The sequence below is a fragment of the Actinia tenebrosa genome, unplaced genomic scaffold (genome assembly GCF_029948245.1).
Source record: "Actinia tenebrosa isolate PJP-AT-01 unplaced genomic scaffold, QUT_ActTen_1.0 PGA_scaffold1__47_contigs__length_23844297, whole genome shotgun sequence".
NCBI classification, from domain to species: Eukaryota; Metazoa; Cnidaria; class Anthozoa; order Actiniaria; family Actiniidae; genus Actinia; species Actinia tenebrosa.
The window spans coordinates 11,508,718-11,528,947 of record NW_028292578.1 but is presented as its reverse complement, the minus strand read 5'-3'; the positions used below and the strand labels follow the sequence as shown (position 1 = coordinate 11,528,947).

The 20,230-nt window shown below is 35.8% G+C and overlaps 2 protein-coding genes across 4 annotated transcripts in view; both read left to right on the top strand.

Annotated features, from left to right (window-relative positions):
• Positions 1-15,400, top strand: part of LOC116290748 (uncharacterized) — a 57,552-nt gene extending 42,152 nt beyond the window's left edge. For 2 of the 3 annotated variants that reach the window (XM_031697850.2, XM_031697851.2), the window contains exons 3-8: positions 4,983-5,071; positions 10,550-10,639; positions 11,723-11,827; positions 11,936-12,085; positions 12,535-12,734; positions 13,194-15,400. In XM_031697850.2, coding sequence (XP_031553710.1) covers positions 4,983-5,071; positions 10,550-10,639; positions 11,723-11,827; positions 11,936-12,085; positions 12,535-12,734; positions 13,194-14,598 — 2,039 coding nt within the window. In that variant the 3' untranslated portion in view covers positions 14,599-15,400. Of the gene's footprint in view, positions 1-213; positions 369-4,982; positions 5,072-10,549; positions 10,640-11,722; positions 11,828-11,935; positions 12,086-12,534; positions 12,735-13,193 lie in introns of those variants that run through there. The other variant, XM_031697852.2, reaches the window with a different exon arrangement.
• Positions 515-2,671, top strand: LOC116290752 (uncharacterized). The gene is made up of 3 exons (XM_031697857.2): positions 515-588; positions 949-1,072; positions 1,333-2,671. The coding sequence occupies exons 1-3, from the start codon at positions 533-535 to the stop codon at positions 2,101-2,103; spliced, it is 951 nt and encodes a 316-aa protein (XP_031553717.1). The 5' UTR covers positions 515-532; the 3' UTR covers positions 2,104-2,671.
• Positions 15,401-20,230: the final 4,830 nt, after the last annotated feature.

Below are 20,230 nucleotides of genomic sequence, written 5' to 3'. Positions count from 1 at the left end.
TTTTAATTACTCACAGCTACGATAACTCACTTTCTGTGTAGGTCAAACGATGTAATCGTAAAAGAAAATCCTCGCTTGAAAGGGAGAATACAAAAAAAGAAAGCAAGAAAATCTGTGATAACAAGCAAGCAGCCAGGGCTTTGATAATGCTTGGCGACAACGATATGTCAAAAGGGAAATTGAAGAAAGAGCTTGAAGCAGCCAAAGCACTGCAAGCACTAATGCTCGACGACGTCGACGTAGATAAGATCGTGGCGGACGTCCAGATGGAAATCGACTGGATTGACGGAGATGAACCTATTGAGGAAACACACTACGACAAAAGCACGAACACAGTTGCTACTCCGACCACTGAATGCAGTGTTCAGGTATCGTAGGTTATTATATTCTAGAAATAATACACATAGATCTTTACACATTTAAACTTACATGACTGTCAGCTAGTACAAAATGTCACTCTGGTTGTAGGTTAGTTATTTATAAATACATTCATCGATTGGTGTGATTGCAGACCTATTCAAGTGATGTTCTTATGAAGAATTTGTTTATGGAGAAAGTTCTGGACCCTCAAAAAATTTGTCATTACACACCAGTACACGTAGATCAAGACACTGTGATAATTTATTGTCAAGCATTAGAATTCTTTATTTGCGTTAATTATTAATATAGTATTTTTAATTTATTTAATTCGTAATTAGTTTTTCTTGCTTTTTCGTGTGTGGAAAAATAAAAACCTTTGAAACCTTTGATATTTTTGGCTATAGTATATATTTTTAATCTCAGCTAGACTATATAAAGGAATCTTGAATTCTGTTTGGTCTAGCTCAGATACACTAGATTAGACTGAATCTGAATGTAATGTATTTGAAATTTGATTAAATAAAATAAATAAATAAATAAATAAATAAATAAAATAAGAATGCTTGTACAACTTTGCACTTTAATATTAGGGATGACCAAAGAGTGCTTTGAATTGATTTTCCAACACATCGAGGAAAAAAGTCAGCGAATGAATACGTGGAAAGGGACAAAAAAGACAAAGACAGGAAAAATTGATAATAAATATTTACAAGTAAGTTACTGAGTTTACGAAAGCCTAGGTGGTCCTCATCACAACATAAGCAGTATAATATTAGCAAAAGTATACAAGCACAAGAAAAATAGTATATGCTAATTCTTGTTTTTATTCCTTCAGGTATTCTTATGAAAATAGTTAGGGCATATGTATAGGTTATAGCACTATGTATATTGATATGTTTGTGCATGTATCCCTATATAGTAAGGACCTAAACTTTGGCCAAAAAATTAACTTGATCTATTACCTAATTTCAGCAACGAAGAGAACTTTCTAAGCTGACACCAAAGGAGCAATTTGTATTTACCCTTGTGAGACTAAGACGAAGCCCAAGCATTATTATGTTGTCTGACCTTTTTGGAGTATGTGCAAGAACTGGCAGCCAAATATTTATTTCTTGGGTTTTGTTTTTAAGTAAGGAACTAAAGTTCCTTTTACCCTTCTCCACTATCTCAGATTTAAAGGGAATAACCAGACCCAAAGGATTTAAGAAAAAAGAAAACCTGAGAGCCATAATAGACTGTACAGAGTTTTATATAGAAAAACCTTCAAAGCCATCCTTCCAGAGATCAACGTACAGTCAATATAAGTCTGCAAACACGTTTAAATTGCTTATCTCCAAGTCACCTACTTGTCATATTAATTTTATTTCAAAGTTGTATAGTGGTAGCATAAGTGACAAAGAAATTGTAACTAAAAGTGGATTCTTGCAACAGTTGCAGCCAAATGATGAAGTTATGGCGGATAAGGGCTTCAACGTTCGGGCTCTTCTTGCTTTACATGATGCAATTTTAATTAAACCTCCAGTTATGAAGAAAGGTCATGTGTCTGCCAAAGCAACAACAGCAACACGGCGTATTGCCACTTCACGAGTCCACATTGAAAGAATGATTAGACTTTTGAAATTGTTTACAATACTAAAAGGAACAATACCTCTGACCTTAAAACCCTACATAGATGATATTGTAACAGTTTGTGCTTGTTTAGTGAATTTGCAACCAAGTGTTATTAAAAATAATGAAACATAATTAAGTAGTAATTTGAAATTTGTTTATAAAATTACTTCAAATAGCAGGCTAGTAACAAAGTAATTGTGAGATCTGCAGAAGGATGAGTGTAATATTTGAGATTAAGGATTAAATATCAGATTTTGAGCCCTGGGATCATGCACAAAAAAATATATATCTATAGTTACTAGCCTGGTTATTAGGTTAAGATCTTAAATCAATTAAAATTTATGTTTCTGCTTTGTTAATCTTATCTGTTTTCGAACAGAGACTCTAGGTGTATTCTCAATTCAGTCCTGTTGTTTTCTGCAGCAATTGGATCAAACCAGTCATGAACAGCATGTACATAAGCATTGGGTTTGCTTTCATATATTTCCAGGTCCTAAAATGGAGTAAAATACATATGACTTTACAAATAATTAATCCAAAACTGTAAACATTGTAGAATTATATACCTCAAGAAAATGTTTTAAGAACATGGTCATGTATAGTCCACAGTTATTGCTATCTAGTGGCTGCTGTGGTACCTATATAGAGAATACAAAAAAAATTGATTAAACACTAGTAATAATCATATAATAAACTTCAGTCGAATGATACAAACAATAGAAGTGTGCAACATATGATAATTCTGTTGCTCTTTATAATTAGTTTAATTAGCACTGTTTGGTAGTAAATATTGAAACGTTTTGTACATATTTTTTTTATATTGAAAAGTGTTCACACTAAGATACATGCACATTACATTGTTTACCTTCAGCACATGTTTTGACAACTTGCTTGTGTTTGAAACTAAGCCATTAGTTTTGCAAAAATCTTCCAAAAACCTTTGATAAAAAGGTGTACTTTAAGTAAATAAAATTAACTTTATTTATTTATTCTTTTGTTTGGTTTTTACTGAGGTAACCTAACAATTTTAAGTTACCTTTCAAGATACAGCATTTCAGTTTTCCTTGTGGTTATGTCACACGTTAAGGAGTCCATTATAATAATATGCCTAAAACATAAGGTGAAATGTAAATTCTTATATGCTACAGTTTGACTTGCACAGTCTAATCACCAGTTGAAAATGTCATCCATATAGTGAGCTATACATACCATGGAGTTTTTACAGACAAAAGCCAATGTAAACTGAAAAATAAACAATTTGATTACAAAAGATTTGTTGATTCACAATTTCTTAACAAATTGTAAAAAATAAATTTCTTTTATAAATTACAATACAGGTACCTTCTGTTGATTGGAATAACTACATAATCTTCACTAAGAACATTTGGATAGAAAAACTTTGCTGCTGCTTTCATTCTGTCCTCCCTATTTCGTGCAATTAATATATTGTTAACCCAGTTTTTGAACATTTCTAAATTTTGTCATTTTTAAGGGATTAATGCAATATTAGTAACAGCTTTAATAATAAGCTGTAATATGTTTACATTTTGAAGTACCTTGAAATTTTTTCCCCTATTGTTTGTTCACCACACAAGGTACTATAAAAGAAGGTACTTATGACTGGGTAAGGGCATTGTATTTTCCTTAAAGAAAGCAAAACAAAATCAATTAATTTATGATATGAATATATATATATATATATGTATATATATAAATATATACAGTATATATATATACTTGATTCATATTAATTATAGTTTATCATTGTTACTTTTCCTGATGAGTGTGGCCATCTTTGACCATATGAAACAGAACTGTAGCATTAAACGATGAATCAATTTTCAAAGTCTTGATCCAATTAATTTCAATTTTATATGGTTATATGTCTTACTGAAGCAAAAGAGAGACTGTAAACTCGCGCTTACAGTCCTTTGACGCAAACGACCACTCTAATTCTTATGACTAATTCTTAGCCCCAAGTGATAGAACTCAGTTTGAGATCTTTTTCTTAAGGGAAAATTTGAATCTTCTATGATCCTGGAAAGAATAAGACACTACTGTACTACGGAACACGGCGATAATGAAATAGATCTCGCGTAACTACAGTATACGAAATTGTTCTTCATTATCCCAGTTGAATTTGACCTTTCGAACTGTGTGTATGCATTGGTAACAATGCCAGAAAATGTCTCTATCAAAGCTACCTGGAATATCATCACTTTTGGTATCTGGTAACTGTAATAATAATAAAAGGCAAACTATAACTTCGTTTTTTTTCCGACTCTTTTTCAGCGTGAGTGAAAGACTGTTCGCAAGAAAATTTTAGAATATTTTTTCCTTTTTTTCTATTTATCGTAAAAAACGGCGATGTATTTTCTGGGAAAAGATCTCGTGGTTCTTAAAAGCATTATCTCTAAATGGAAGCGAAATTATATTTACATAAGAATGAACACGTATTTATAGTCTGATACGTAGATGGATCCAAAAAGATGTTCTTTTAAGAAAGGTCTCGACCTCTTTGAATCTTAAAGTCATTTGCCCTGTCAGAATGAATGTTCTAAAATATCTATGTATGTGGCTTGTTATGTGTATGAAACAACGAAAATAAACCATATTAAAAGGTATTTCAATGTAATGAATTGGTAAACATTGTAATGCTTGATTGGTTAAATCAGCTTGGTTCATAGAGCTGAGTCTTTACATTACAAAAAATTTTAAAAATAAATTTTAAATTTTAAATTTTAATTTTAAAATTTAAAAAAATTCTTTTCAGAATGTTTTTTCAGGATAGCTTTGAAATGTTGTAAAACATCGATATAAGCATCATTATTATACATAACAACCACCTTTACACATTTGGTAGACCTGTGATGTTAATTTATTCAATTTCTAAAATTATGCACCATTGTGGTTTGAAATATTATTTTTCTAATTGACTACTTGTTCTTTTTCTATTTGAACACTTTATTGGCTTTCTTGACAATTTAGATCGTATTCTCTCTCTTTTCCAGTAAATGGTAAAAATGGCCAGGAAGAGACCTGTGAAGATCTTGTTAGAGAATTTGAAGGCAATGGTTTATTTTCACAATTATCTCTTGAGGTAAGCCTTCAGCTTTTTTATCATATGACCCGTACGGCCCTGCTCACGCACTCTAATAAAACCATTGGAAAAAGTCACGTGATGGGGGCCGGACGGGTTGACGTAAGCGGGCTGGAAAAACCCGTCCGGCCCTGCTCGAATCCGCACGCTTTCTTTTTTTTAATTATTTTTATTTTCGTGAGGGTCATATGATAAAATGCTAATTGACTGAGTTAGGTCGGGCCGTATGGGAAAATATTTGGCTCTCGGTCATTTGTACGGCATCACCTCGAGCCAAATATTTTCCCGTACGGCCCGACCTAACTCAGTCAATAAGTACATAATCAGTACACTGGCTTATGTGCAGATCGAATTAAAATTTAGCTTGTTAGGTTTTGCGAAGGAAGAAAATCTAGAGCATCCAAAGAAAAAACATTAAATCAAAGGAAAAATCTAACAAACTTTACTCACATGTTAAGTTGAGTTTGGAAATCAAATCTGAGACCTCAGAGGTGAGAGGAAACTACAGTATTACTCCGTAACCTTTGATTCCCTTATGATAAAAGCCCGGACATTAAAGCACCACTATTTACTGGATGTATTATCAAACATGCTGTATGTCCAGTTAAAGTACTACCTAATAGCTATTGATCATCTAGATTGTAAGAGAATAAGTAATTTCTATAAGCATAAAGAAAGGTGAGGTCTGTCCACTTAAATGTAGCTCATTGTTCAGGCAATCTGCTATGAAAAGGAGGGGGAAATGCCTTGAAAGGAATGAAAATGGCCCTGATTTTCTTTTCTATTCTTGTATTGTGAAACAAAAAAAGATAAGACAACATAGTTTATGACAGAATTCAGTCTCACATCTTATATTGTATTACAACTACTTTCCCAACAAATTTTTCATTTAAAAAAACTAGTGTTTTACAGCTGTTTCTGAATTAAATGTAATACAATGTAGGAATAAGATTATACAGAGATTTTAAATAAAGGTTATTGTGGACGACATTAAATTAGTCATATATGTCTTACATAACACAAAATGTCTGTTTTAAGTGGCATGGATTTATTGTTTCAATTTTGATTCATTACTAGTGCAAGATACTTGAAAATGCATTTCTGATTATAATATTATAGTTTTTAACTTTTTTATTTATATTTGATGTTTTGTTTTAACGTCTTTACATGTTGTATGTTTTTTTAATCTTTTTTATTCTTCACATGGTTGAGTTTATATTCTCGTATTTAGCAGCAGGTAGTACAAGTTAGCATTATGTGAATGAAAATAAGGAAAAGGATTTTAAACATTAAACATCTGTAATAAAGACTACTCAACGATATATCTTTGTTCCTTAAAAACTTTCTTCAATGTTATATCAGTACCCTGAAATCAACTGGGCTGATCAAAGTCAGGGGTGGATAACTCACAGATCGAATCCTGAAACAACCTCTAGGCTGATGTAAGTCAGGGCACAGCTAACTCACAGATCAAACCCTGAAACAACCTCTGGGCTGATCTAAGTCAGGGCATGGCTAACTCACAGATTGAACCCTGAAACAACCTCAGGGCTGATTTAAGTCAGGGCATGGCTAACTCACAGATCAAACCCTGAAACAACCTCTGGGCTGATCAAAGTCAGGGCACGGCTAACTCACAGATTGAACCCTGAAACAACCTCTGGGCTGATGTAAGTCAGGGCATGGCTAACTCACAGATCAAACCCTCAATTACAACCTCTTGGCTGATCAAAGTCAGGGCATGGCTAACTCACAGATTGAACCTGAAACAACCTCTGGGCTGATCTAAGTCAGGGCATGCCTTATTCCAATAGCCCAGTAGAATAATCTATTAGTCTAAATAACTAGATCCAGAAACCCAAAAATGGAGTACTGAATTCTAATATTTCCTTGCCTGAAACAAGAATGCAAAGAGAAGTGGACTATTGTTGGTATCGTCAACATTGAGGTACATATAAATTATATAGATATGACAGAAATTTATATTCAAAAAAATTTTTTTTTTAAAGGTTCTATTACTTTTTTAAAACTTTTTTTAGATTTTTTATAAAGAACTTTATTCTTGCTTCTTTTCAATAAGATTGCTTATAAATTAAACACCATGTCTTTGAAAAAATTACAATGAAAGACAAGCTGGTGGTGTATTGAAAAGCATGTAAAGTTACAGATAATGAAAGAACTAACATGTAATAGTACTTAACTGGATTAGCTGAAAGTGGAATGAACTTGTTAAGGTACCACATGGTTTTTTCTGCTACAATCTACTACAACTAAGATTATTTATGTATTTTTTAAATTATTATTAAAAGAATTTTTTTTCGGAGGAAGTTGAATTATAAAAGTCCTTCTTGGTTTGGTTCTCATATGCTAATATTAAAAAAAAAAATCATATTTTGGAAATGAAAATACAAGTTTTCTTGTTTGTGAAAAGTGGTAGATTAAATGTAATATTTTCTTATCTTTCTAGGCAGCCAAGGTAAACTTAGGAAAAAAGATCTAAAAAATAAATAAGATCTTTGAAAATGAAATTTTCAGAGTGAATGAAAAATGAAAATAAAAATTGTAGTGAATAGGAAATAAATGTATCTTTAACCAAGATACACTGTTGGTCTCACCACATGGCATATAAATATAAGCAACAGTTTCCTTCATCATGCAATGGTACAAGTCGGTAGGGAGAAATACATTCATGAATATATTAGATTAGATTACATGTTCAGTTAACACCTTCACTACAGGTAGACCAGTCACAATCTTTGTTATGGATCACAATAATTGATATATTCTGGTTATAGGCTAGCATGAGTGTTTCAATATAGTAGTGCACTAAGCCTCACACTCCAGGTTCGACTCCTATACTCTGTATTTTTTATTTGGCTGCTCCAGTTTTCCTTCCTCCAAAACCTAGAAAGCTAAATTCCAATTCAATCTGTAAGTTAGCCCTGACTTAGATCAGCCCAGAGGCTGTTTCAGGGTTCAATCTGCAAGTTAGCTGTGCCCTGACTTAGATCAGCCCAGAGGCTGTTTCGGAGTTTGATCTGTGAGTTAGCCGTGCCCTGACTTTGATCAGCCCAGAGGTTGTTTCAGGATATTCATAAAATTTGGCTCCATTGGCTCCGACAACCTTTTCTTGAAAATATATACATCAATAAAAATTCCAATAGTGTTTAGCAATGGTGCATGTAAAAGTACTAATTAAAAGTTGTTTGAGAGTTTTTCTGTGACAGAAAAGTGAACTGGTAAAAATGCATTTTATTGTAAGGGCTATTTCAGGAAGCCTCTTAAATATGTGCCATTAATTGGGATAAAGCAGTTGTTTTATTGTTAAAATTAACAACATTAGTTGTACACTTGTCTTTTTTACGACATCTATTAACATAATAATAATAAGTATTTAGTTTTGTACATCTACTGGCCACGAGTAAAATTTATACGCACATATCAAGAACTAGGACCTCTTTAATCCTCTAACCACAAAACACCATAGTAACTCTTGCAAACATTAATAAACAATAAAGATAGCAGTATGCTAAGCTAGGCAACTATCAAATGTTAAACCAGCATAGCAGTACACTAAGCTAGGCAACTATCAAATGTTAAACCAGCATTTGTTGATGGAATGTATCAATAATTGTGTTCAAAATTTCAAGTTTCAAACTTTCAAGTTAGTTTAGAACTGAGGTTATTTCAGTTTAAGATGTTTAATAATTATATTATATTATATAACTTAAAATACATGTGTCGCATGGAATATATCCAGGATGGCCTGAGGGTGTATGGTATATACCGGTAACATAGTGAATAATAACATGTGTAAGTGGCAGCTGGCCGATATTGTGATTCCTGGACAATATACTTAATTTTTTCCTTAGTCTCAAGCTAACTTGCCTTTGTTCTGATGATATGGTGGAAGATTACATTGAAGTGTAATAAAGTGATGGGATCATAGGTCAAAAAGTGTAATGCCACCTGCCCATGCTCTAAACATCATTTAAGAGAATAATGGCAGGTAATGGCAAAGATTAATGTTATTTTAAACTAATATTCAAGTGCAGTATCCTTTCGGCAAGCTCTTTTCAAGGCTTACATTATGAGGTATAAATGCACATGAAAAAAGTGATTGAGCAGTGATAGAACGAAGAGCATTATTATGTTAACTCATAATTATTTATAAATGCATGATAAATCATGAGTGACAAGAGTGTTTTTGGAGATTATTAATACGGAGATCATTAATATGGATATTATATGTTAGCATACCTACATGTATATATATATATTTATTTATTATTTATTTTGACAGATTAAGGACTTTGCACTGATTATTTACAACAGAGACGAACAAACAAGCTTAAATGTTTTTAGTCTTCATAAACTCGTAATAGAAATTAATCCCAATTAATCAAAATCTTGGATGTGATCATAAGCTTGGCTAACAGGAAAATGCAAAAATATCTCATTTTTTCGAAATGAAACTTGTGTCATTCCTTTTGTATTTTCCCACTAGCAATACATCCAAGGTAGTTTTGAAAGGAGTCTTTATTTTCTAACTAAATGTTCGTTTTAGTTCTGTTATCCTGCCTTTAGTCCCTATTAGATCACCTGATGTGATTAATTAGGAATGCAGCTACAATTCTTTTGTTCAAAGGGTATTAAAAGGTATTTACAATAATCTCAAAATCGCATGACTTCCTAAGTTTAATAGATTAACATGTTGAAGGGATGAAAAATGGATAATTTTTATTAAAAAGTCAGCTAAATTCATAAGTAAAAACAGCTAGTATACGAGCTTAAATAAGAAAGTTTATGTGAAATTCTGTGTGAGCTGTAGCCAGTTTTTTTTAACCATTAGCATTTTCTAAGAGTTTAAAGTTTTAAGTAGTTAAGGTTTATGACCAGCTTAGTGTTCATGACTGATAATAACTTTTCAATAACGATATATAAGCTAAAATTATTCTCTATAACAACTAATGATTCTTCTTGATAAACAGCTAGCTTCTTTGTAAAATGTAAGCTTATATAGACTTAATGCCCCCCCAAAAACCTGCTTATTCAAGTATAAAAACCACGAAATATAGATTTTCTTACCTATTTTCTGCACATTTAAAGTCCATCATCGTTATTTTCTGTTATTTTTGTTAAACTTTTTTATCAACTTTTTCGCTTTTTCACCCCTTGTGTTCGTTTTGGCGCCAAAATTGGGCTCCCTATGTTTTTTCCAATGGATTTGTACGAAAGAAAGACTAGAAAGAAAAGGTTGTGCCAAAAGCTAAAACCAAGAGTAGTTTTCTTCCAACAAATTGAAAATTCTCGGATAATTGTGATATTTCTTGCATGAAAAAAATAAATTAATTAAAATAAAGACAAATGTTTTCGTAATCTGGTAATTTAAAAAGCAAAGGTAACCCATGCGCGTGGTTTCTATTTTTCCGGATTCTAACTTAATAAGTATCATTAATCTTTATTTTCTATTTTCAGGCTTTAGATGGTTTCATTGTCGTTATTACACAAGAGGGACAACTTTTTTACGTGTCTGAAAATGTTCGAGATTTTCTTGGTTATTCACAGGTGTGTATGGGTTTTTGTGACTGTTTGACTGAATTTTTTCCCTTTCGTTTCTTTTTCCTTTTCTATTTTTTTCTTTCCTCTCTGACAATTCCTGGCATGCTACAAAGCTGAGTTCCATTGTCGTTGATTCCCTGATGATGGACCGATTCCAACCGAAAGCTTGAATTTTAATTAATTCATCCAAATTCACGCGAAAAAAAGACTCATATATGAGAATATTATCCCCACGTACAAAGAATATTTGAGTAAAACTCTAAATGGACATCTAAGAGCTTTCACAAGTACAGTTTCTAATAACCTGACGGATAACGAGTCAAAAATTAAGAATAATTTATCGTCATTGTTATGAAAGAACCACTCGACCCTCTTTGGCTCTTAATCCAGTCGTTGTTGAGTTTCAAGGACATCTCAGGACATGATGAGGCTGGTCCAGTAAGTGTTACTATAGACACCAAATGTAGTTGCCTTAGCTGGACGAAATTCGTCGAGGAAAATCTCCAAATTCACAATAAAATTAATCATTAGAAGAAATAAAGTCATTTGCACCCGTTCTTAAAGTTGTTTTTTCTTCGCTTGACGTAATCAAGTTGCGTGCGGCTGAAATGATGTAGTTGCATGCGATGGTGGAATTAAGCTTGAAGCTCAAGCCTCTACAGCTGTAGTCGTTAGACAACAATAGAGGCGAGTGTGGGTGACGAGTGGGCAATGAAGTACTTAGCAACTGTGATTATTGAAAGATCATTGCGCTTCATTAACTTTCTACAACTTTCTAACAGTTTATCGTTTCATTTCTTTCTTTTCTTTTCTTTTTTTTTTTTTTCGTTCCATAAATGTTGCCAACTAAAAAAGTGTATCGTCAGGATGGGTGCGCTTTTTGCACCATCACTTTACGGTTGTACGAAGGATGCATGGATAGCGCTATCCAACGGATAAATCCTTAACCAGTGGATATTATTGATCCGAGGATAGCCGATAGCCTTTGCTATAGTAATATTCTTATAATTTTTCCTCTCTATCCCCCTTTTTATTGATGAATTGCCCTCTTGTATCTAATTGTTATTTTTCCCTTTTATCGTACAACAGGCAGCCGTTATACACCAAAGCATGTTCAAGTTCTTACATATAGACGATCAAGACATGGTTAAATTAAAGTTAGCCTGGCCTAATAATATTTCTAAAGATACCAAGGTACGCAGTACAATACTTATATTTAAAATACTTATATTTCAGTACAGACACGTCACGGGCGATTGGTTATCGTAAAACAAAATGTTCACTGCATTGTTTCTATTGTAGATCGATAAAGAAATACCAAGACGACGAGACTCCACGTCTGGTAAACCTACTGAGAATGGCAAATCAGACCTCAGCGAACTCGAGAAACTCAATCGGTCATTTACCTGTCGAATGAAGTGTACTTTGAATCACGGTGGAGGCTTTTACAAGGTAAATTGATAAGTGGGTGCGTGTGGGTCGTACGTGTGTCGGGTGTGAGTCGGGCGTGTGTCATGCGTGTGTCGGGTGAGAGTCGTGCGGTTTTCGTGCGTATGTTTGGTGTGCATCGTGCGTGGTGCGTGTGTCGGGTGCGGGTGGTGTGTGTCGATAGTGACGGAAGGCATAGCTGTAACTATTGAAAGAGATAACATGCAAATGCGCAACGCGGTAAAACCTTTTTCATCCTCCCACCAACATGTCTTGTCATTTTTAGTTAGCATGATTAGGAGAATTATTTGTACCTTTTTAGAATAGGATGACAAAACTTTTTAACTTCTAATTATAAACACTCGTCCTTTGCTTGCCTCTGGTGTACGTTTTTTTTTTTTTTTTTTTTTTTTTCACATGTATCTTCGGTTGTTCCCATTAATCTTTAATTTCTTCTTTCGTTTTTCTTTTAGCTTTTCAGACTCAGCGGTCGCCTTCGCGCCATCCAGACCCGAAAGCGAGACAATGACGTCGTAGAATACGGACTTTTCGCCATCTGCTCCCCTGCTTACGACTCCAATAATGGTTCTTCTGGTTCGTCGGTTAAAAAAGAAGTCGCACTAGCAGCACATAAGAGATTAGAAAGAACTAACAGTGACCCACTGGGAAACAGGTAGGATAGTATGTTATGGGTTCTGTTGGATCTTACAATTAATGGCCAATAGACATCTTTACCTTGTTCGTAATGTTTTCCCATCTCAGACCACGTGTCATTCCCTTGAGAATAAGATTCTTTGTTTGAGTTGTAACCATATTCATGTGTCTTCTCATGCGCAACTGTATAGCAAAGAAATGATACTCTTGAGAATGACACGTGGTCTGAAATGGGAAAACATTACGCCCAAGGTAAAGAGGTATGAACCCCTTGCAGCAGGTCTTTTGTTTTATCCTCCAAATTGAGTTGCTTTGACGTCACATGCAAGGGGTCTATTCAATGTTGTTTCAATATAAACACTTTCACGGTCCAGTTCCCCCTCTCAGGCTATTAGAGCGAGGAACGTCATGAAAAAAACATTGAAGATCTTCAAATGGGATTCAAATGCATGTAATCTATTTTCTTTTTCTTTTGTAGGCGTAGTGTTTATCCAAGTCATAGTATGATGCGAACAGCTCACGTCGGACCGTTTCTCTACCCTAATTCACGTCCTCCATTGAGCCCCTTAGCCTCGCCTACTGCGTCATCAGATTCTGGCCATCCTCCTGTATCCAATAACATTAAACCCACTCTCTCTGATCAGGAGATGCAAAGTGACATCAGTGATCTGTCCAACTCCTCCAAGTCTAGTTTTGAGACCGAATCTCGTGTGCAGGACCGTGTGTATGGGGCAGCCAATCAGAACAGGATGCATAATATGATCCGAAATGAACAGAAAACAAAACCATCCCAAATCGACACTGATGAATCTCCCATGAGAAAGCGATCCCGAAGCCTTGCTGATGCTTCCGAAATCCACCCGAGTGAGTACGAAGCCTTTCGGAAGAATCATCCGTTTGGCTTCGGAAACGCGAACCATCTTCCGTCAATAGCAGAAGTTAAGAATGAAGGGAAAACCGAGACAGCGAATGAAAATGTCAAGGCAAACTCTGAAGACCAAAACACTAAGGAAGATGGGTTGCTAAGGAGACCACTCGGTAACTTTGACAGCAGGCTGGATGCTGCAAGAGGGCTCATGAATCTTGGCGGTATGCATCTACCTCTACCGTCTATGTACCCATTTCCAGAGTTTATGTACCCTGATGTGATGTTCCCGCGTTTTGATGGTTTGTCCAATCCTCTTGATGTTTCTCCTATTCGCAACCCTTTTGATGTGCACAACCCGTGTTGTCTTCCCCGCGAACAATACAGTCAACTTGCCATGCGCAGATGGCTTAGTGCTTCGGAAATGCTTCGGACAGCCATGAATCCTCTTCTGGCAGCACAGACAGCCATGATGTCGCCTGTGGAAAGAATGCGCCTCTTTCAAATGCAGTTTCCATTTGGATTCCCGTTTCCAGGACATGCCCCCTTTGAATTTCCAGGAGGTTTGAACGAGAGGCATCTGGCTGAGCAAAGGCAAACTCCAAATCGCGCTGATGGGGAAAGCTCCTCGTTGCCTCACACAAATCCGTTCAAGGAAATCCCCGTTGGCGGTAGTAAACAAGAAGATGAAAAACGTCCTTCTCCCAAAGGTTCTCCGACGTCAGGAAACACAAGTGACCAAGAACTTAATGTAGTCAAGGTAGAGAAAGAAGAAAATGAAGAGAAGACTTTCTGTGGGAAAGAAAACAGCGATGAACCACAAGGTCCCGTCCGCAGCGACACCAAAACCACCAGCAAGAGCCACTGCCCTGTGGATCAGAACAACGAGATGAACGACTCCAATTCTCAATTTCGGGTCAACTTCAAAGGCATTCAAGCCGAGTTTAGCAATCGTCTGGAAAGCCTTGATAGGTCATTCACTGAGTCATTAGGAGGCTTTGGTCCTAAAGATAAGTAATAGTAGCTTTCTCTTGATGGGAAAATGTAGTCAATTTGAATGTCATGTGATGTGTTTATTTGTGATAGCTCAATATTTTAGTATGCTGTAAGAGTAGATTTAGATAATGGTAGATTTAGAAGTATAGTAACGCGCACCTTTGAGGATAGGATTAGTGTCTTAAATTAGTAGACACAGCAAGTTTGTGTCGTATTTACTGTATGACAATAAGACAAATTGCTACCAAATTCAGTTTCGGATATGAAAGATCGAGTTTTCATCGATGGGAATGAGCTGATGTCGATCGTAAGTCTTGATGCATTTTGAAAACGTCGCAGACTAAGAAATGTATCCCCGATATTTAGAATACGGGCGGAGGAAGACCTAAATGCTCGTAATGCTTTAGCAATCAAGCTCACTCCACGACGGTGATTATTCAATATGGTAGCTATTTCACAACCCTCTAGGTGCTCAGTAGTTCTTAGATTGAGTATTTTTTTTAACACGAAAAGAAAAAATACCCAGCAAGGGTACTTTTACCGCATGTACTTCTTAAACCAGCTCGGAAGCCGGGACAAAAAAAAAGACGATTTTTCAGCATGGCAAATGTTCTTCCTAGGCGGGTGAATTTGAACAATGTCATGTGATAAAAGTAAACCGTTAACAAAAAAGGCTTTTATGGACAGCCTCTAAACTAGCCGCGCCATGATTTCAAAATGGCGTGCTTCAGGTTCGTTTCTCGGATCACAGGTAGCCCAAGCTTGGTTTCTGTGGTGTCCTGTTATAAGGAAATGTATGGGGATTCAACAAAAATTTCAATAAAATCATCAAAACGTGAAATAAAGCTTCGAAATTTTACCCTATCATTGAGAAATAGCACTTCTTTCGCTCTGCGTGGTTATTTTTTGAATTTAGCCCGTTTTAAGGATTTTTTCTCCCACCAGTAAGAAATAAGAGGTTGGAAACTCGGGATCCAAAAGCGAGCCATCACGAGTCTTTGAAACCTTGTACGTCTTCGAATTTTCTTTCCAGCGCCAAATTTTAGTCATGACCCTTCTCTCACATCCCTATAGAACCGAGAAAGTGGCATTTGAGATTAGTCTTCGCGTCTTTAAGCTATGAAATTTGCCTGTATTCACACACTACCTCGCTTGTTCTGACCCGTACTTGGAGCTCACTGTACACCAGTTCAACGGATTTCTTTCGGCAACCGACCCGAGGTCACGCCGGAAGTCTTCGTATCGTAAATGCGGATTGGATTTGGATATAGTCTTTCTTCGAAATTATGGTGAGTGTATTTTTTAACAGCCTAAGATACAAAAGTATTTAACTTATAATTTCGAAGAAAGACTATATCCAAATCCAATCCGCATTTACGATACGAAGACTTCCGGCGTGACCTCGGGTCGGTTGCCGAAAGAAATCCGTTGAACTGGTGTACAGTGAGCTCCAAGTACGGGTCAGAACAAGCGAGGTAGTATGTGAATACAGGCAAATTTCATGGCTTAAAGACGCGAAGACTAATCTCAAATGCCACTTTCTCGGTTCTATAGGGATGTGAGAGAAGGGTCATGACTAAAATTTGGCGCTGGAAAGAAAATTCGAAGACGTACAAGGTTTCAAAGACTCGTGATGGCTCGCTTTTGGATCCCGAGTTTCCAACCTTCTCTTATTTCTTACTGGTGGGAGAAAAAATCCTTAAAACGGGCTAAATTCAAAAAATAACCACGCAGAGCGAAAGAAGTGCTATTTCTCAATGATAGGGTAAAATTTCGAGGCTTTATTTCACGTTTTGATGATTTTATTGAAATTTTTGTTGAATCCCCATACATTTCCTTATAACAGGACACCACAGAAACCAAGCTTGGGCTACCTGTGCTCGGATCGTTCAAAAATGAAAACAGAAAATGACGTAATGGAAGAATCACGTCATGACGTCATATCCTGCCACTTGTACTTCTTAAGATAACGAGAGGAAAGATGAAATATGACGTCACAATGGACCTCGTGACGTCATGCATCATTCGATCTCGTATATCGTCGATAACGTGACCATGACAGTCTACTTTATTAAATCGTAGTGGACGATTTAATTGATTACTGATACAAGCTTATTAATATGCGTGGGTGAGAGTGAGAGGACTAGTATAGCTTAGGACCTAGGATTAGAACACGACCACATCAGCTACGCTGTATATAACTTATCGTGTATAAATGAATATTATTATTATTATTATTATTATTATTATTATATTAGTTTTCATTGTGTGATTTGACGACAGTCAAGACAAACACAAATATAGTTGTGACAGACAAACGTGTGACAGACAGACAACTGAGTTTCAAATATTATGATTTATTATTTGTTTATCATAAATTTGTAAGGTTTTTTTTAAATAAGTGTAATCATCAATATATATTTACGAGGGTTTGTATTCAAGTGGTTTATTAGTTTAGTTTTTTTATAGAGTGGTACATAACAATATAATTTTCAGTTAGACGACATAAAAGAGCGCGCCCATGGCGATATAGACGCACGAGACACTGATGAAAAACACACTGCGCATGCGTTGGGAGAAAAAAACAAAATGGCGGACAATAACAATTGATCACATGTAAAGGTAGGTTTTATTTTAACCGACAGGGCTATTTTTAAAATATTCGTTTTGGAATTTTACACATATTTTTGGATTTCTTTACATAGGATCCGACCATGTGATTATCTGCAAATTAGCCATGCTGGATGTCGACGACGGGCCTCGAGTTTGCGGCATTTTCAAAGATTATTTTTGCTTTGTATAAACAAAAGTTTTTTTTTAAATCGGCAGTGTATCACTATCGAAATTATCTTGCTATTGCGAAAAGGACAACCTTAAGTTTTCAGCATTTTTCTTAAGTTTTGCGATTTTGTAAAACAATCAAAACACCGGCATCAAAAACATAAGTTGCCCTTAGTTACGCTATGCCATCTCCGAGCGTGCGCAGTGCGTTTTTCACCAGTGTCGACGCACGAGAGAATATAAAGAACGATTAACAAGCGAAAGAGTGGCACGAGGCGAAGCCGAGTGACACTAGCTTGTTAAGAGCACGCGTTTTATCACCCATCTCGCTCGTGCGCGCGCTATTGACGCCATCGGGTTTGAAAATTTAGAGAAAAAAGGCGAGCGTCCGTTGAGATCAGCGTGCGCGAGTTGCAGCCCATGGGGAAATAGTTCATTGGTTTTTGGCCAATCAGAGCGCGCGTAATAATCTAGTCATATTATAAAATAATCCTTAGAATGTACCATTGTCAAGCCTTAAGTGGCTTTTTGTTTCCTTTACGATGTGCACTGAATTTTTTCAGCGCCTAAAATCCAGCAGAGCTGTCGAATTATTTTGTTCCATTTTGTTTATTCGTCGATATAAAAAACATTTCTCGCTTTACTGCTTGTCGTAATGAACTTAAAGTTCTCTAAGTCGCGTAACATGTAATAATATAATCAAAACGTTAAGTTTGCTTTTGGTGGATTTCGTGAAAAACATGTAATATTTAGTTTTTATTGGTTAGATAGCTTGGTTGACTAGATTTTCTATAATTGGGTATCCTGTGGTATCGTGTAGTCCAAGGCCTGGGATTTTGTTCAAAAGGGCAAAAATTACTTTTCACTGTAGAATCCTCATTTTTAGATGTAATAATTGAATGAGATTGCAACAGCTATCCCTATTTCGGGTGCTTAACTTTTTGGATTGATAAATTTGCATAAAAGGTGGTCACGTGACCTTAAAAGAGGGAAAATGCTAAATGAAAAACTAGGTGATGGTTTTAGATTATTTGTAAGATTTCTTTAGCTTGTTTGAAAGTAGCAACAATGATACAGATATGCACGTTTGGAATGGTCGACCAAAATGTTTACGAAAGGAGAAGGATGGGCATAAAGGATATTTTGACAGGTCACGTGACCTATTTTGTAAAATATCTCCTTAACACAAAACTTTAGCCAACCATTCTCAACGTCAATTGAAGGACTTCAGGAAAGGAAATAAATTGAGATTGAAAACGTTCAACAAAGACTTAAATTGAGCACCTACTATTAAAATGAATTTTTACGCAAATTTCGTGGTCACGTGACCTAAATTTTTCCCATTTATTGGAATCAATTTGTAAAGAACCACGATCTAAGGAAGTTTGAGAAAGCTGGTTATACTTTAAGCAAAAACACCAGAGAAATGATTTTTTAATGGTTTGATAGAGAATTGGTTCATAACCCAGGCCTTAACATGCTTGAGTGAGTTGGTACCTATTGCAGATGCTGATACTGATGCTGACATTCAAGAGGACCATACTGATGAAGGCGGAAATAACCTTTCTCAAGCGGAAGGAGAGATAGTAGAAGACGTATCTACAGATGATACAGATGGATCACATGAGGATACAGTTCAAGAGTCCCATCAAGAGCCTAGGTACCCGACACGTGAAAGAAGACAACCCGCAAGGTATGGGTATGATGTGTTGTTGCACAGTACCAATCCATACAGTGGTCCATGCAACATGCAGTCATATCAGGCACCGGTACCTTATCAGCCCAGACTAACACATCAGCCGTTTCAGACGTTTTACCCCCAGTTGACTCAGCCAACTCCATACTGTAGTAGAATGCCAATCTACAACCTATGGATTGCTCCACCCCATCGTCCGTATGGAATTACGACAAACTACTGAACTCACTTATAGGAACATATTTAGTATTTTTAAGCATTGTTGTTAATTATGTACGGTGGCCCACAAGTCTCACGGCAAAACAAACTAAACTCACGGCAAAAGGCAATAAATTCACGGCAAAATAAACTTAACTCACGGCAGAATAAAGAAAGCTACGGCAAAATAAACTAAACTCACGACAGAATAAAGAAAGCCACGGCAAAATAAACTAAACTCACGGCAGAATAAAGAAAGCCATGGCAGAATCAGAGGAAGGTGATCAAGTCGCGTGAAGCATTGTGGGGTAAAAGTTTCATTATGCTTCATTTGCATTTGACCGTCGTTGTGTGAACATCTCCTGGCGAGAAAGTATTATGAATGCCAAATCTGTCTCACCGGTTTGGTGTGGATTTTCTTGCAGTTGGTGATTTCCTATATCTACAATGTGTGTACTTTCAATTTCTACATACTTGTACGGTGAAGTCTCTGCCATTTATGGCGATAAAACTAGTTGGGGGCCACATTAGCTTCACTGGCAACCCTCGCGAATGACTGAGGATTGTTTTGTTTCCTGACTGCCAAAACATCTGAGAACTAAATGACGAAAGGTGGCCTTTGACCATAAGGGCTGTTACTTGCCTCAAAATGTTGCTAAGTGGTGGATAGTTCATTTGATAACTTTATTCAAACGCGATTGATTGAGCTAGAACATCGAGCATCCAAACAACCGATCGGCTTGAAATTACCTACCCGGCGTCTAAGATGACAAACCTTGAACCGATTTTTCTCTTCAAAAATATCTCCTAAAACCATTCATTTCATTACATACATTCATTTTTAATTATTTCTTGTCAAGCTTAGGTTCTTATCATTGAAACTTTTTGTTTTGGAATAATTATAAAGCGTTCTTATTGTTTCAGGGTCAATATTGAAGTCTAAAGTCTTTTAAAGGTTATGATAAATTGATAAACTTTG

What these genes read in the sequence shown, in the direction of transcription:
- LOC116290752 (XM_031697857.2), top strand. Translation starts at nt 533, where the DNA reads ATGAAGAATTTGTTTATGGAGAAAGTTCTGGACCCTCAAAAAATTTGT. An exon ending in CAAAAAATTTGTCATTACAC is followed by an intron (nt 589 to 948) that starts ACCAGTACACGT and finishes CACTTTAATATT; the next exon opens with AGGGATGACCAAAGAGTGCT. An exon ending in TTGATAATAAATATTTACAA is followed by an intron (nt 1,073 to 1,332) that starts GTAAGTTACTGA and finishes ACCTAATTTCAG; the next exon opens with CAACGAAGAGAACTTTCTAA.